Raw genomic sequence first — 15,749 nt, forward strand, 5'->3', positions numbered from 1 at the left:
TCACCTACAAGACAATCTCAGACCCTGCCCTACTAGAGATGCTCCATATCTGGAAGTCTAACTCCTCATGTATTATCTGCACGAAAGGCCTGAATCTAATATGCAACATCAACAAAACCTGCTTGAGAGACAGATTTGTCTCCCAGGGGCTGCCCCATCTCTGTAATAGACTTCCCATACATGTCAAAAAGAGCACCTCACTGACCCTTTGCAAGTGCAACCTTGATGAGTGGATGGGAAGCCACAAATTTGTCCCAGGGGTTCCACCTGTGTCCCTCACTGACAGGGGTGACAGGTGTTGACTAAGATTTCTTTTTGGGGATAAAATCTTGGCTAAGCTTAAAAGGGCCCCAGGGCCATTACCCTAGTAACCTCGTATGAAAACTGTATTTGAAGTATTTACTTTTATAAAAGAGATAAAAAACTGGAAGGAGGAGCAATAGAAAATGGAAGAAGCAAATTACACAGAAATAAATGGATATTTTGAAATCCATCTAGAATAATGTTCAAAAGTAGGATGAGTGAGGTTTAAGGGATGGCAGGAATTCAGCAATTTATTTGTGTGCACCAGGCTTTTTCGGTTTCAAGAATGTAAATGCCTGAAACACATTCAATCGTATCTTTCTTGCCCTTACTAATGATTAGAGGTGGGGTTTTCTTTCCATCTAGACGAATTGCCAAAATACAGGTAACACGTTCACTCTCATAACCAGTGGAGGGAATGTAGATTGAAGAAGCACCCCTCTGATCAATTGTTGTTTGAGATCCTTGGCCCAGAAACACTGCAGTTTCATCCATAGCAATCATGTTGGAGAGTTTGTATTTAGAAAAGTCGATGCCATCAACAAAGGACTTGAACGCAAGTGCACGTTTAATAACTTCAGTATCTTCCAGCTTGAACAGTGTTGTTGATCTTCTTAGAGACCATTCATATCGCTGAAGGAAGCCATCCAGCCAATGTTGTGATGCTTTGAATTCTTCTGGGGATATTTATAACTGTGGTGCCATTGCAAGGGCAAATGCTTGAATATCAGCCCTGTGCACAATCAAAGCCTTTGCTCTCCTGTTAGCAATCCATTCACAGATGATGTCTTTCAGCTCAGGAAATAATGGTTGCCGACCTGAGCCACACATGCACTTCTTAGCATTTCCCTCATCGGCCTGTTGACTGAGGTTATCGTACACTGCACGCCATTTTGGACCATTCAGAGATCTAACTTCTTCTCTTTGCAGAAAGCCGTCAGATTCTTTCCCCGAGAGTCCTCCACAATTCCTTTCTTGTACTCAATGGAATAGATCTTTCTTTTTGCACTCATCTTGCCTGGGGGGGGGGGGGGGTTAACTGAAGACTTACTAGACTGGAATGGCAAAACAAAATGGTGACAGTTAAGAAGACACAATCACAGATGTTTATCAAATGCACGCACTTTACACGCGTTGTCTGTACTTTGATCAATCAAAGTATACCTGCCAGTGTTTATGGGTCCCAACCATCAAGTGTGAGTGATGATTAGGGTTACAGTAAGAATTGTGGAGGACTCCCAGGGAAAGAATCTTATGACTTTCTGCAATGGGAAGAAGTTGGGTGTCCAAATGGTTTGGAAATGGTGAGCAGAGTAAGATAACCTCAGTCAACGGGTGTTAATAATATTATTTTATAATTCAACATGTCTGTTGTGTGTTAAATCATGACCACCCTGGAAAACCATGCCAGGCCTTATTCTCTGGTTAGGGCTTATTTACAAAGAAATACGGTACTAAATTCATTTCCAAAAAAGTAATCACTAGAAGTTCAACATAGCAATGATCAAACAGAGAAACTGCAAGATTAGTTAAAGCTCAGGATACTGACAAACTGAAAAGGGGACATCTAATTTTACTTTACATTTCCAAGGGGGGACACTGATCCCACCAGTGTATTACTTCTGTTTTACTTTCCATTTTGCCAGGCTATAGTTCATAGTTTGACAATTACTTCCAGTTCTTTTGTAATCAAGTGGTTTCTTGATTTGAAAAGCCTTTTAGTTAAAAAAGTTCATTATAAACATTCCCAGTTTATGACAATTTCTCTAAGTAACCTATCTGTTCTTAAACACCTACTGTGCAATGTTAACATTCAAAGTAAACCAACATTCTAACATATACACATATGTATGACATATTATATACACATATATACACACAGATATCTAGTCATCAACAGATAACTCCTTGATTGGTTGTATTCAGGAAAGGGGAGGTCACTACTTTTCTTTTACATTTGTTTGTGTAATCTTGCCATAGTGTGTCCATTTTGGCTTCCTGAATTTCCCAACCTATCATCCCTCCCTCCAAGCAAACCTGTTGCCATTTAGTTACCCTACCACCTCTCCTTCTATACATACTATAGACTGATCCATGGATCTGTACAGCCGTTACTATCTGCTATAGACTAGGGATCTTCCGAGCTCAGTTTGCTTCTCTCAACAATGACCTTAATGCTACTGAAATCACTTCCAATACTTGACTTGCACCATTAATCCCATCATCCCAAAAAACAGACTATCAACATCCTAATATCTCTGGATAATGTACACCCTCCTGATTCTTTTCCAACTTGCATCATATTGTCTCATACTCCAGAGCACAGACCATCAACTGCACTTCCCTCCAGAAGAAAGCTAAATTGGGGAGCCCTAGCCTCATTTCTCCTTCACAAGGGTCAGTTTTTCACAGGGGTAACCCAACCTTGGTATTTTTACATTCTTTGAAAATGGACAAAAAACATTTCTCAGGGTTTAATGGATTTGTCTGAAATACATATAGCAGATACAGTAAGAGAGTCACCTGATCTGACATGATTTATTGCACCAGCTACAGATTCAACTGACTCCAACACCAGAGAAATCATTAAGTTCTCTGAAGGACAGCTTTATAATTCATCTCATCTGGGCTGGTTAGAGTGGGAGCCAATTGTATGCCTAATTACTGGAATCACACTTCTCTCTAAGTGGGGTAGCTCACCCACAGATCAGAAGGGAGATGAAAGTTAAGGACTACTGCTCTTGTTTTATCTACATTTAACTTACAATCTGATATCTCCAAAAGGTGTTTAACAAAATAAATAATTACCCTAAATCTTTTGTCTGAGTCTGAAAGAAAAAGTTAAAGGTCATTGGCATAAAGAGCCAATTTAATATGGGGCACACTAACCAATTGCACATCAGACCAACAAGTTTTCTCAATAAGAAGCTCCACGTTTACAGAAAACAGAAGGGAGATAGAGGATAACCCTGTCTAGTGCATCTTTGCACCTGAAATATCTCTGATAGCTCTGCATTGATTTTAGTACATGCAGTGGACCCCTTTTACATATATGTATATAGGCTAGTATACTACTAAGTCTCCTTAGAAAAAAGGCCTTTAGGATTTCTAAAAGATACCTCCCACTTCACCCTCCACTTCACTCAGTCAAATATTCAAACATTTACTTGGCATTCAAACTCAAATTAGTAGCATTTTTTCCTAACCTGAGCATCTTCCAGGACCATCATCTTCAATACTTTATCATGCATTTGACTACCTGTGATAAATCCTTACTGGTCATACTGCACTAGGTCTGGTATAAATCTGGCTATGCACCTAGCCATTATGGAAATGAATATTATATAATTCTGATTTAATACAGCAACTGGTCTATATAAACTGGGCAGTGTTAAATCTTTACCTTCCTCTGGGATTACCACTACTACCCCAACTTTCTAGGACCCTGGAATTTCCAATGCCTTCAGTACCTGATTTATTACTGCTAGCAAGGCTTTGCACACACAATTACCTCCCAATTGATAATGCTACCCTCCATGAGTCCATCAGGCTCCAGTAATTTGGCCTTTAGAAAATCCCTAATCACCTTTTCCAACTCCTCTGACCTTACCAGGGCCAACAGCCATGATGCTTATTTTGTAGAGAGCTGCAACAGCCTCAGCGACCAGATAGTTTATCTGCTCTTGCTGGTCCATGTGGCTTTGACTTTCTGCATACCATTCTTTACAATACTCTAAAATTCTGTGGATAGCCTCTGGATCTTTCTTCAACTCACCTATTTGGAGATCTATTACCAAGTTCCTTGTTTTTTCTTGCCTCAGTCTTAAGGTCAAGGATCTCATTGCCACTGGTCCAACAAAGTTAATGCACTTAACTACCCCTGCCTTAAAATCAATGTTTGCCTTAATCAATTTATCCATCTCCCAGCTTCCTTCCTCTGCATCTTCCTGTATTTCCCGGTTTCCCTCTTCATGTTTTTTTTTCCCCTGGGCTTCTGCTATTCAGTCTTGCCAATGAACCCACTTAGACTTTCATACTGCATTTTGTCTGGCCCATGTACTGTTGTAAATGTTCAGTCAAAATAGTTTTAAAAGCCTTCCACTTATGTCAGTGGGCCTGTGATATTCACTTCACTGCCCCAATAAATCCTTTACTTAGTTCTTAAACCAACACTGGAAAAAAAAAAAAACAGTTTCCTGAAGGAAAGGATGTACTGAATCTCCAGTGCTTTAATTTAGGTCTGCATTCTTCATTCGTCTTTAGCTGTACTGAAGTATGGTCATGTACTACTATTAGCTTTATCTCCAACTCTACCGCACCAAACCCATATTTGTTTAGTATCATAAACTTATCTACTTTGTAGTAACTATAATACACATAAGAAAAACAGGTAAACTGCACACTGAACCATCTTGCTCATTGTGTCACATGTGACAGGCCCACAGCTTATGTAAACTGAGCAAACCGCTTGTCCTGTTTTGGCACAGAAAACCTATTAGGCCCCTTGGTGACATCCAAGGCCAGATTCCAGTCTGCTTCTACAATTAAGGAACCCTTTTGAAATGTAATTATGCTGATTAACACCACCCTGAACTCTGTCCAAGCAGAGGCATGGGGCATACACACTGCACAGTAATTAACTCCCCACCATGCCTTTAAAAGTGGCACATCTGCCACCTTCATCTTCCAAGTTTTCAAATAAATGGATCTGAATATCCTTTTTAATTAAAAGTGTCACTTCCCTCTTCCTTACTGCCTCATGGGTGACCACTGCCAATAACTCATTATACCTTCTAGTAAGTTTCTTGACCTCTGCTTGATTTAAGTGCATCTCATGTAGACTGAACACAGTAGAGGTAGCCTTATTAAAACAGGTATGCACTTTATAGCAATTAACTGGACCAAGTAACCCATTCATGTTCCATGGCAAAGTGTGCACCATCTCTCTGAAAGTTTAATCATATATAGCATACTTACCAATATCATGCTCACATTTCCAGCCTTTAAACTAACATATCGATTACATTTTCCATTATTTACCAGCATGCTTCCTTCATTAACCTCTTTTACCACTTTCTGACCCTATCCTACATTATTTAACTTTACCTTTTCATCTTCCGTAATGATGCTAACTGCAGTTCTGAAAAAAATATTGTTATATTATAGATATTATATGTATATTACCCTAAAATAAGAACAAACAACAACACACAGAAACATTACAAAATGTAGTTTTGCCCCATTTAATGCCCCCAAATGTGCAGCATTTCAATAAATCAAAATACAGGAATCTTATACATTCATATTTCCATGGTGTTTGGCACAGTATACACCACATTTTATTAATATACAAAGATGACAACAGAAGTAATTTACAAGCCAAAGTGTTGTTTCCTTCCCCTCTCCCCCAGCTTCAGATGTCAATAACCACAACAATCCAATTTTCATTCACATCAATGCTGGATATTGAAGTCAACAGTGTTATTTGAAGACAGTACCTTTACTCCGTACATCCTCCAATCGCAGAGTCAAGTATAGTCTACCACTTTTATACCTTATCTCACCACTTGGAAACCCTCTTTACATTGGAATTTCTTTTTGGAAAAGGCTCAATAACTTGCTTCACCTGCCTCTGTGAAACTGTTTCCCTCAACAGAGCATTCTTCTGCCTCTGTGACTGCCCTGTTGCTCCATTCCAATGTGGTTTTGCTGGCACTTTGTTTCAGTGAGGAAAAAATGTGATGAAATAGGTAGGGGATACTAATTCAAACAAGTTTAAATGCTTTACACAGCTTCAATATAGGAATAAACCTGCCTCTTTTCTTCTTAGTGTTGACATTATAAAGTCCTGTTCACAGAAAACTCTAATAGCTCTTAACTATAACTTTTCAACTTAGTGTCCAAAGTGAGACCAATATATTTTTTTAGCAAGTTGAGAAAAGGCCAGTCATTTGCCAAGACTACTTGTGTCCCTGGAACAAAATCTCAGTGCACCCTTTCAGTAATGAGCTCTGCTTCCTCCATCCCAGTGCAGACAGCTAGTGTATGCTTCATATTGGTCCTTTCCTTCTAATTGTTTGTAAGTCCACAGACTGTAAATTCTTTTCTTAGAGTCCTGTCCATCATCTCCGCTATTCATCCCTCGAGCATTTCTTTTTTCACATGATTATCTGCAACATATGTCCCTAAGGTTATCACTTCCCTTAGCAATCCCTTTATTGCATCTGTGTGCGTGTGCTGTTAACATAATTTCCATCCCATGCAGATATAATTCAGTGTTTTTTTTTAACATACTGATCCCATTTCTTGGCTATCTATGTTAATTTTTCCAGCACTTCTTCCATAACTGCTTTACTGTGCAAAGCCTCTGTAGGACTTTCTACACTTTGGCCTTCCATTTCTGTTACTGTCTGTGGGGGGGGGGGGGGTCTGTATGGTGATCAAGATTGCTTTTTTTTTTTACCTGTTGTTTGGTTTGTCCTGAATGGATCACAGACCATCTCCCCATCAATAACTTCTTTTACTCCCACCAAAAGACTGAGGTTTTAGAAAACTAAATGGAAGAAACCATCAACTTTTAACTTGCTGAGGAAGAGGAAGAGGAAGGGATGACCCATGACTCCCTGACAGTCTGCTACAACTGGAAGTCCTTTCTTTTTCATTTATTTTAATATGAATGTCTATTTCTATTAAATCAAGCAGATCTTTCCTTAGATCATTCCCTTCTCAGCTAACAGTGTCCTCTTTGCGGTTTTTTGCTCTTCCCCTGCTTGTGCAGTCTTAACTAATAATTCAACTAGGTCTCCTGCAGAAGTTTAAAAAAAAATTTGCTTTACACCTCTTCTAAGTGTGCCCTACATTATTGTACCATTGTCTGAAGGTTTATTAACGCACCATGTTGGGATACTGCCTGCATGAAAATAGCCAAACAAAAGCCTTTACTCCAAAGCAGGTTTATCAGTTCAACTTCTATTTGTTGCTTTTCCATGTCACTAAGCATGCTCATTCTCGATAAAATCACTTTTTTATTCTCTTTTACTAGAACTTTTGAAACTGCAGTTGTGATATTTATTTCACCTTTCTTTTCTGCACATGTATTGCACCATATCAGATCTCATTTAATTACCCCAAGTCCATGCTTCTTTTCTATGAATTTGGATAGCCTATTTTTTTTTCTGTCAGCTGCATCATTTTCCAGATGGTCTTTATCTAGGTATTGTTCTGTTCTGATCTTCTCCAGTAAAGATATTAAAATTTTACTTGTAACTTTTGACATTTTTTGTGATACAAATATTTTTCTTTCAATATCTTTCTTGTTTTTGCTGTACATCCTCTGTGTATAACTGCTGGGTTTGTTGTATAACAGAAACAATACATAATCTCTTTATCCTAAGAGTCTGCTTGTTTCTCTCTATTCCTCCTGGCCAGTTTTCCTTTGTTTGTTTTTTTTTTTTTTAATGACTGCTTCCTACTTCTACCACAGTGGAGGTACTCACATCATGGCCTAGCACCATGGCATTAATGTTTCTGTTTTCTGAGGATTCTACACCGTGTTTTTTCCAGTCTTGGTACCAATACTTATGACAAAAGTGGCACTTTTTATCCAGTGACCTGTGTAGCTTTTTTGTAACCTGCCTTTCTCTGTGATATGCAAAATAGAATAGTAATCCACACCAGTACCCCTGTCAGACGAAGCAATAAAGCCATGACTAGATTCTTCTCTGAACACTCATTTATTTAGTAGCTTCCAACAGATGCAGAACCACAAGCGCTAACACAAACACATAAACGTCTTAAACTCTCCATTTTCATTTGATAAACTTGTTGTTTTAGGATTGTATATAAAATAGAGTCTGTATCAGTATCAGCATTATCATAGTGCAGTTTTATTAAAACAAAGTCCACTTGTAAAGGCACTTGCCAACACCTGAGGATGAATTCAGTTCCACCAACCTTAGTCTCCTTTTCTTGATGCTTCCACCTCTTCAATAGGACCTCAATTCCATGTCATCATTATGACCCAGTTTAATTTTTCAAAAATGATTAGTTTTTTTTTTAATTATACCTTGATGGAACTGGATCCTGTCTTCTAGTCAGGGCATACTTAAAGTTCATGAAATCTGTACTGTTTCAGAATTGCCTCATTCTGCAGTTAATATGGAATTACAAGTGTCAGTAGTATGTATGATTGTAGACTCTTTTTTTATTAGTCCTGTCGCTCCTGGTATTATTGAAACTGTCCAGGTTTTTTTTCCTTCTATAGTGCTGTCATTTCTACTTGCAAATCCAGGTATTTAAAGACACTATAATTGCTGGGTGTAGCAATTTCAATGATTAAGGTTAATTTTGTCTTTGATTTTTCCTTTCCGTTTACAGAACCTGCATTTGCCTGCTTTTCCCCTTGCTTTCAATGGACTTTGTAAAGGAATGTCTTCATAGTAAACTGTCCTGGGACAACATTATTAATCATTCATGTTTTGGTTTCAGTTCACTTCTCCTTATACATTCCTTTGACAAATCCTGGTCAACATGAAGCATGAGGTTTGTTCCAGGAGATCTCTGTACTTGCTACTACATTTGTAGATTTTTGAATTTTTTTCCTTTTTATCTGATCCTTTTCCTTTTATATTTCTTTTGTTTTTTGGAACATTTAATTGCTGTCTAAGTTGTGTCCAAGACTGGTTTTATTTACATTTTCACTTAATTTTGAAATGCTTATGCAAAGATGTCATCATAGACGTCTCCTCATGTTTTAAAACTTTCAACGTTTGGATCTGATGAGGTCAGCAGATATGCATGTAGTTCCAGACTACAGATGTATATACATCCAGTCAATTTTGAGGAGGCTAATACAGCCTTCAGAACAAAGAATATATCATCTTGGTATACACTGATTATTATATATCATTTGATAAACATGAAGCATTTCTCTTGTTTTTGTGCTCAACTGATTTCTATATTTTTGGGGCTAATCACTCCAAAGCTATAACTTTGATCAAGAAGAGCAAACTGATTTATAGTTTGAACTTTATTTCTAGATTTGTTTTAATTTTAGTCTTTTAAGTATTCCTTACTGAGCTTTATTCTCATTTGTTCAGGATTTATTGCAGAACCTCCATCTAATCCAAATGATTAAAGACCCTCTTCTACTCAAGTTCTGTTATTTCACACTCTTGTCCCAGGTTTATATTGTCTTCATGCTGCAGCTTTCATTTTTTCTAAATGTTACGTTTGCACACCAGCGAAGACCAAATGTCATTCTCAGGACATTAACCATTTGTAGTTGTAGTTTCAAACCCTCATCTGATGAACTATATAAATGGAAGTCATTCACAAAAAGCACATAATACATTTTTTAACAAGGTTTGTTTTTATGAACCAAACTGTAACCATAGCCGGATTCATTAAGTAAAAAGCTTGATGTGTTAAGAACAAAAGAAAAGTAATGACAAAGAATGACCCTTGAGTATCTCCTTTTGAATTTTTATCCCTGGGATAATAATTTGCCCTCTGTCATGGCTTAACTGAAAAGTGGTTTCTACTGTTTCATGACCACTGCAATCTAACTGATCAGTGTAAGTGGTATCTTATACATCTGTAAGCATTCCATTATCCATGAATATGGGATACTGTCAAATGCTTTTCTGTAATCTATCCATGCCATGCTTAAATTCTCCCCTTTTTACAACTTTTTATTATGGCTTTTTTAGCAACAAATTATCCTTTGTTCCATATGACTTTTTTATTACCTTTTTTATTATATTGCTATAATAGATTTTTTTTATTCTAAATGATTACATTCTCTGTCTGCATCAAATCCAGTATATAATTAGTATGTTGTCAGAAGGCAAGCTATTGGTATACAGTTTTTAGGATGGGTTGCAGGTTCACTCTTAAGGAAAAGTATACTTTTTCCTATTGTTAACTAGGATGCTGTCTGTTCAGGATGCACATACAAGTAATTCACAATCAGGGCTAAATCTTTGTGTAGAAATGTTAATATCTTTAACCCAAGGCTGGGTACTCCATCTGGGCCGTGGTTTTCTATTTAAGAGCAATTCATAATTTGGTCTCAGTTTCTGTGATTGTTACTTTATCCTATTTAATATTGTCTACATTACAGCTCTTTACCATCTTACTTCTTCTATCCATTCTTTTCATCTTCAACAGGGTCTTCACAAAAATATTTTTCCAAAATGTACCTACTGCAATTGTTTTGGTGGTGTGTCTATTCCTTTTGCTTTGGTTCCCAATTCTGTATAAAGCCTTTCTGGATCATTAATGAATTACTTACTTTGCACTTCATCTTTATTTAAATATCTCCTCAGTTTTTCTGCTTGTGTTGATATTTTTAGTTTATTATAAAAAGTAGTGCATGATAGCTTTTGGTCTGTTTTGATACTCTGCATTGCTTTCACCACATTTTCTAAGTATTTTTGATGATCTGTTTCCTTTTCTGGTTTCTTCTAACAGTAATACTTCTTGCTCTAACTGCTTTACAGTTTTCTCTGTTCATTGTTTTTCATGGCAGCATTTTACTAGTTCCACTCCTTTCCTTTGTAACTCTACATTTTTGTGATAAGCTTTTATGCTTTATTGATTTAGACTCATGGTGATATGTAATATTTCTGTTACAGCACATGCATTTCTATAATTAGTTGACCTACAAAGTAATATATTCTGTTTATTTTCATCTATTTTACCAGTCTTCTAACATTTTTGGGTTTTATTTACTTTCTGTAATCCAGTTCTTTCTTCTATCTTAACAGGTATCTCGTAAACAATTAGGTCTTCCCCTGCATCATTTTCTTCTGGACTGACAGCATCTTCTTTGCTCCCTTTTTCCTGCGAGTAGTCTACAAAAAAGTTCCAGAACATCTTCCTGTGACATATCCTCTTCAGATGACCCTGCTTCATCTGCAGGTTGTTCATATGAGGACCCATTAGCCTATCAATCTACATTACCTGCATCAGAGTTGCCACTGTTTCTGCTCTTGCTAAACAATTTCAACTAGCCTTTTGTATGACTCTCCAACAGTAGGCTCCAGAATATTACCATGTAGCAAATGTTCAGATGCTTTCTGCCCCACTTACTACTCCTTAGTCTAGGGATCCATTGTTCTATCATGATGCAACACAGCCTGTGTTGGAGTTTCCACAGTAAACCCTTCACTTCATAGATACTTCATAACTTAAGTTTCTATATGTGTAACTTCTACCTTACAATGACATACTTTAATTTCTCCAAGTTTTTTGGGTTTCTAATATTATCATGGGAACGGATCCCACTTCTATGTCAAAATATGATTAAAGTTCATGAAATTAGTATTGTTTCAATCTTTCTTGTTAGTGAAAAGTACTATACACAGTACCCAAAATGTTCCCAGAATTGACTCCTGCAATTCATATGGAGTTACACATAGTGGTAGTCTATCTAAATAAGACTGCAATTTTTTTTTATTAGACCCATAGCTACTACTACTACTGGAAGTGTCTGGGTATCCTTCTTCCACACTGCTCTTGTTTCAGCCAGTAAATTCTGATATATACAAAGAGAGGCAAAGTCATAAAATAAGAAACTGTATTCACTGAGTGTAGCAATTTCAATTATCAATGTTACTTTTATCTTCTTTTCATGGACTACTATCTCTGGTTTTCTTCCATCTATGTTTTGAACTGTTGGTAATGGGTGATCCCATGTGATATAAACTTCACTCTTTATAACACTTTATGTCTCATGTTTCAATGCTTCTCAGCTACTTCACTATTGCAATGTTTGCAAAATTCCTAATGCAAAAGTCTTGCCACATTATTATGCCTTCCGGTATAAGGGCCCTCTGCCATTAGTGTATCACACCTAGCAACAAGGTGTGCAACTGTTTCCAGTTCTGTTTTACAGAACATGCATTTGTTTGTTTCTCCCACATGCTCAATGGACTTTGTAAACTAACATGTATGTAGTCCATTATCCTGGGTCACAAATATTAACCTTTCATCTTTTGGTTTAAATTCATCTGTCCTTAGCCATTCCTGCAGATGTTGATCGACATGAGGTTGTTTGCAGGATTTTTCTATGCTTTCAACTGTATCTTTGCATTTCCGCACTTCTTGCCTTCCCATCTGGTCCTTCTAATATTCTTTCTTTTGTTTTTTGGCACTTTCAGTAGCTGCATGATTTTTACCTACTGCTGGCTTGGTTTCCATTACTGCTTGGCACAGATGTGCTTCTGCTAAACTAAGCAAGGAGGTCATCTTAGACATAGTCTCTTCATGTTTCAGTACTTTTACTGTATTTGGATCTGATATGGTCAGTAAATATGTATGCAGCCCTATGAAAGCAGACCTATACATGTAATCATTTTCAAGGAGAGCCTACCTCCTTCAGAACGGGGAACATATAGTCTTGGTATACACTACTTTTTATGTATCATTTGATAAGCATGAAGAATATTTCCTCTTTTACTGTCAAACTGATCAAATACTTTTTGGGGGAAGTCAATTACCCCAAAACTGTAAATAAGAACAGGAAGCACAAACTAGTTTATAGCTTGACTTTGTTCCCAGATGTCAGGGCTGTTTTCAGTATTAATTTTAGTCTAATAAATATGCCTTGAGAAACTGAGTTTTGTTCACATTTGGTCATGTTTTAATGTCGATCCTTCACCAATTCCCAAATATTCATTCACTCCCTCCTGCTCAAGTTCCTTCATATCACATCCTGTTCTAGATTGATATTTTCTTTATGCTGCATCTTTCCTGCTTTAAATGTTACTTCGGCACATTTATCAAGATCAAGTTTCATTTTTATAGCATCTGAGAAAGTTTTCACTGCTTCCAGTTGTGCTTTCAGCTCCTCATCCAATGAATTATACAGTTTTAAATCATCTACAAAAAGAAGATGAGGTCTTTACACTGTTTTCTAGGAATCAAATTGTAGCCATGACCTAATCTGTTCCATAGGCAGCTTAATGGGTTAAGGGTAAGAGAAAGGAGCAGCAGTGATAGAGTCTCACCCTGGAATATCCCCCTTTAAATTGTCATCCCTGGAATAATAATTTGTCTTTTATTATGGCTTAACTACAAAGTGGATTGCCACCATTTCATGGTCAGTGTAATGTAACTGATCAATGTAGGGTGTGTCTTGCACATCTGTAAGCACTGCTTTACTTTTGAATGTGGGGTGCTGTTAAATGCTGTTTTGCAATCTATCCACATCATACTTGGTCATAATGGAGTATTTAAAAGAAAGACCAACAGCAAATGATCTTTTGCTCCATATAACTTTTTTTTATTACCTTTTTGTTCTATTGCCATGTTAAGAGTTTTCCTCTAAATGACTATAATCAACTCTTTTGGCATCAATTCCAGTGTATAGTTTATACATTGCTGGAAGGCAAGTTACTGGTCTATAGTTTTTAGGACAGCTTGCAGGTTCACTCTTTAGGAAGACTATCATTTTTCATGTTGTTAACCAGATTTGTTTCTGTTCGGGGTGCATGTATAAGTAGTACTGGCTCAGGGCTAAATTGTCATGTAAAAATGTTAATACTTTTAGCCAGAAGTTAGGTGCTGAATCTGAGTCTGGTGTTTTCCACTTAGGAGCTTTTTTTAATTTTGTTTCAATTTCTCTTGCCGTAACTTCATCCCATTTCATAGCCACATTTGAACTTCTTACTGTTGTTTTTTTTCCACATTTTATATCCATACAGCATCTTTATTGTGCTCTATAGGATTTTAATAGATATTTCTCCAAAAATGCGCACATTTCTTTTTTTTTTGGTGGTATTTCTATTCCTTTTGCTTAGCTTCCTAATTCTCTATAAAACGTTTTTAGATCATCAATTAATTGCTTATTTTGTACTTTTCTTTTATATTTATCTTTATATCTTCTATGTTTTTCTACCTGTGCTACTTTTTACTTTATTTGCAATCATGTATGACAGATCCTGGACTGTTCTAATATTATACATTGGTTTTATCATGTCTATCTTTCTAAGTATTTTTGTTGATCTGTTCCCGCTTCTATACTTTTCTAACAGTAAAATTCCTGTCTTAATGTATAGTTTTCTCTGTCTGATACTTCCATGATGGCATTTCATTCCTTCCCTTTCTTTTTCTTATTGCCCTGTATTTTTGTGGTAAGACTTTATCTGTTATTAATTTAGCTGCACATTAATATATCCTATTTGCTTACATCATATGAATTTTTGTTAATAGTATTAATTACCATGTGCATTTGTTTTATCAGACCTCTAACATTTTTGGTCGCATTGATTTTCTGTAATCTAGTTCTTTCATTGATATTAATATGTCTATTCATCTCTATTAAATCACGAAATTCTTCCCTTAGATCATTTTCTTCTATACTGAGGGCATATTATTTGCTCTCCATTTCCTGTGGGCATTCTACAGAAAGTTGCAGAATATCTTGTGACATATTCTCTTCAGCTGCATCCTGCATCATCTGTAGTTCTTTCATATGAAAACCCGCTGACCTATGATTCCACATCATTGACTGCATCAGAGTGCCACCATTTCCTGTTCCTTCCCTACCTGTGCAACTTCAACTGAAATTTTTTTTTTACTGCTTTCCTACCGAAGGCTCCAGAGTATCTTCATGTGGCAACTGATCAGATGCTTCCTGTTCCACCTGTTTCTCCTTAATTTGGGGGCTCACTGTTCTATCATGCTGTGACATTACCAGAGTTGAAGTTTCTACACTAAATCCTTCACTTCCCGTGTAATCCATTACTTCAGTATTTATTTCTTTAACTTCCATTACTAATCCTCTTTTCCATTTTCCCCCTTTGTTTTCTTATTTTTTTGTCCTGCACAATTTCACATATTTTTGTACTGGTTACTTTTGCTTCCATTTTGCATAAATATTGCACCATATTAAATCCCGTTTCCTTTTCCACATCCATATTTCTTCTTCAGATGTCTCCCACTCTGTTTCTTTTTACCTTGGGGACTCCTTGCTCTTTCATGCTGTGACATAACCTGTGTTAGATGTTTTACACTAAGTCTTTCACTTTTCAGGTATTCCACTACTTCACCATTTAACTTCTATTTCACTAATGTTCTCTTCTACATCTCCCCCTTTGTGCTCTTACTGTTTGCATTGTGAAATTGACCATATCTGGGTGCCTTTTCCTGTATTTCTCTTCAGATATCTTTGGAGCTGCTTTGTTTGTATTAATTAGTTTGGATTTCTTGTTTGCATAAATATTACACCATATCAGATATCTCTTTCTTTCCTATGTGCATGTTTCTCTTCTATACCTTTCAAAAATCTCTAGGTTTTTTGTTTATATTTTCACAAATCCTCAGTCACTTCTTCTTTCAAATGGCCCAAGGTTTTTTGGTCTACATAATGTTTTCATGAATCGGTTGTATTAACACAAATTTGCATCTGAAGCTTTTGACAGTTCTGTTGTACAAGCATT

General features: G+C 36.7%; 1 protein-coding gene across 1 annotated transcript in view; it reads right to left on the reverse strand.

Moving 5' to 3' along the window:
• Positions 1 to 15,749, reverse strand: part of LOC122814382 (zinc finger protein 850-like) — a 221,475-nt gene that overhangs the window by 167,315 nt on the left and 38,411 nt on the right. Inside the window, exon 4 of the mRNA XM_044086966.1 lies at positions 5,410 to 5,435. Coding sequence (XP_043942901.1) covers positions 5,410 to 5,435 — 26 coding nt within the window. The remainder of the gene's footprint in view (positions 1 to 5,409; positions 5,436 to 15,749) is intronic.

Source organism: Protopterus annectens, chromosome 10.part0 (assembly GCF_019279795.1).
Source record: "Protopterus annectens isolate FY-2018-M chromosome 10.part0, PAN1.0, whole genome shotgun sequence".
In the NCBI taxonomy this organism is placed as follows: Eukaryota; Metazoa; Chordata; order Ceratodontiformes; family Protopteridae; genus Protopterus; species Protopterus annectens.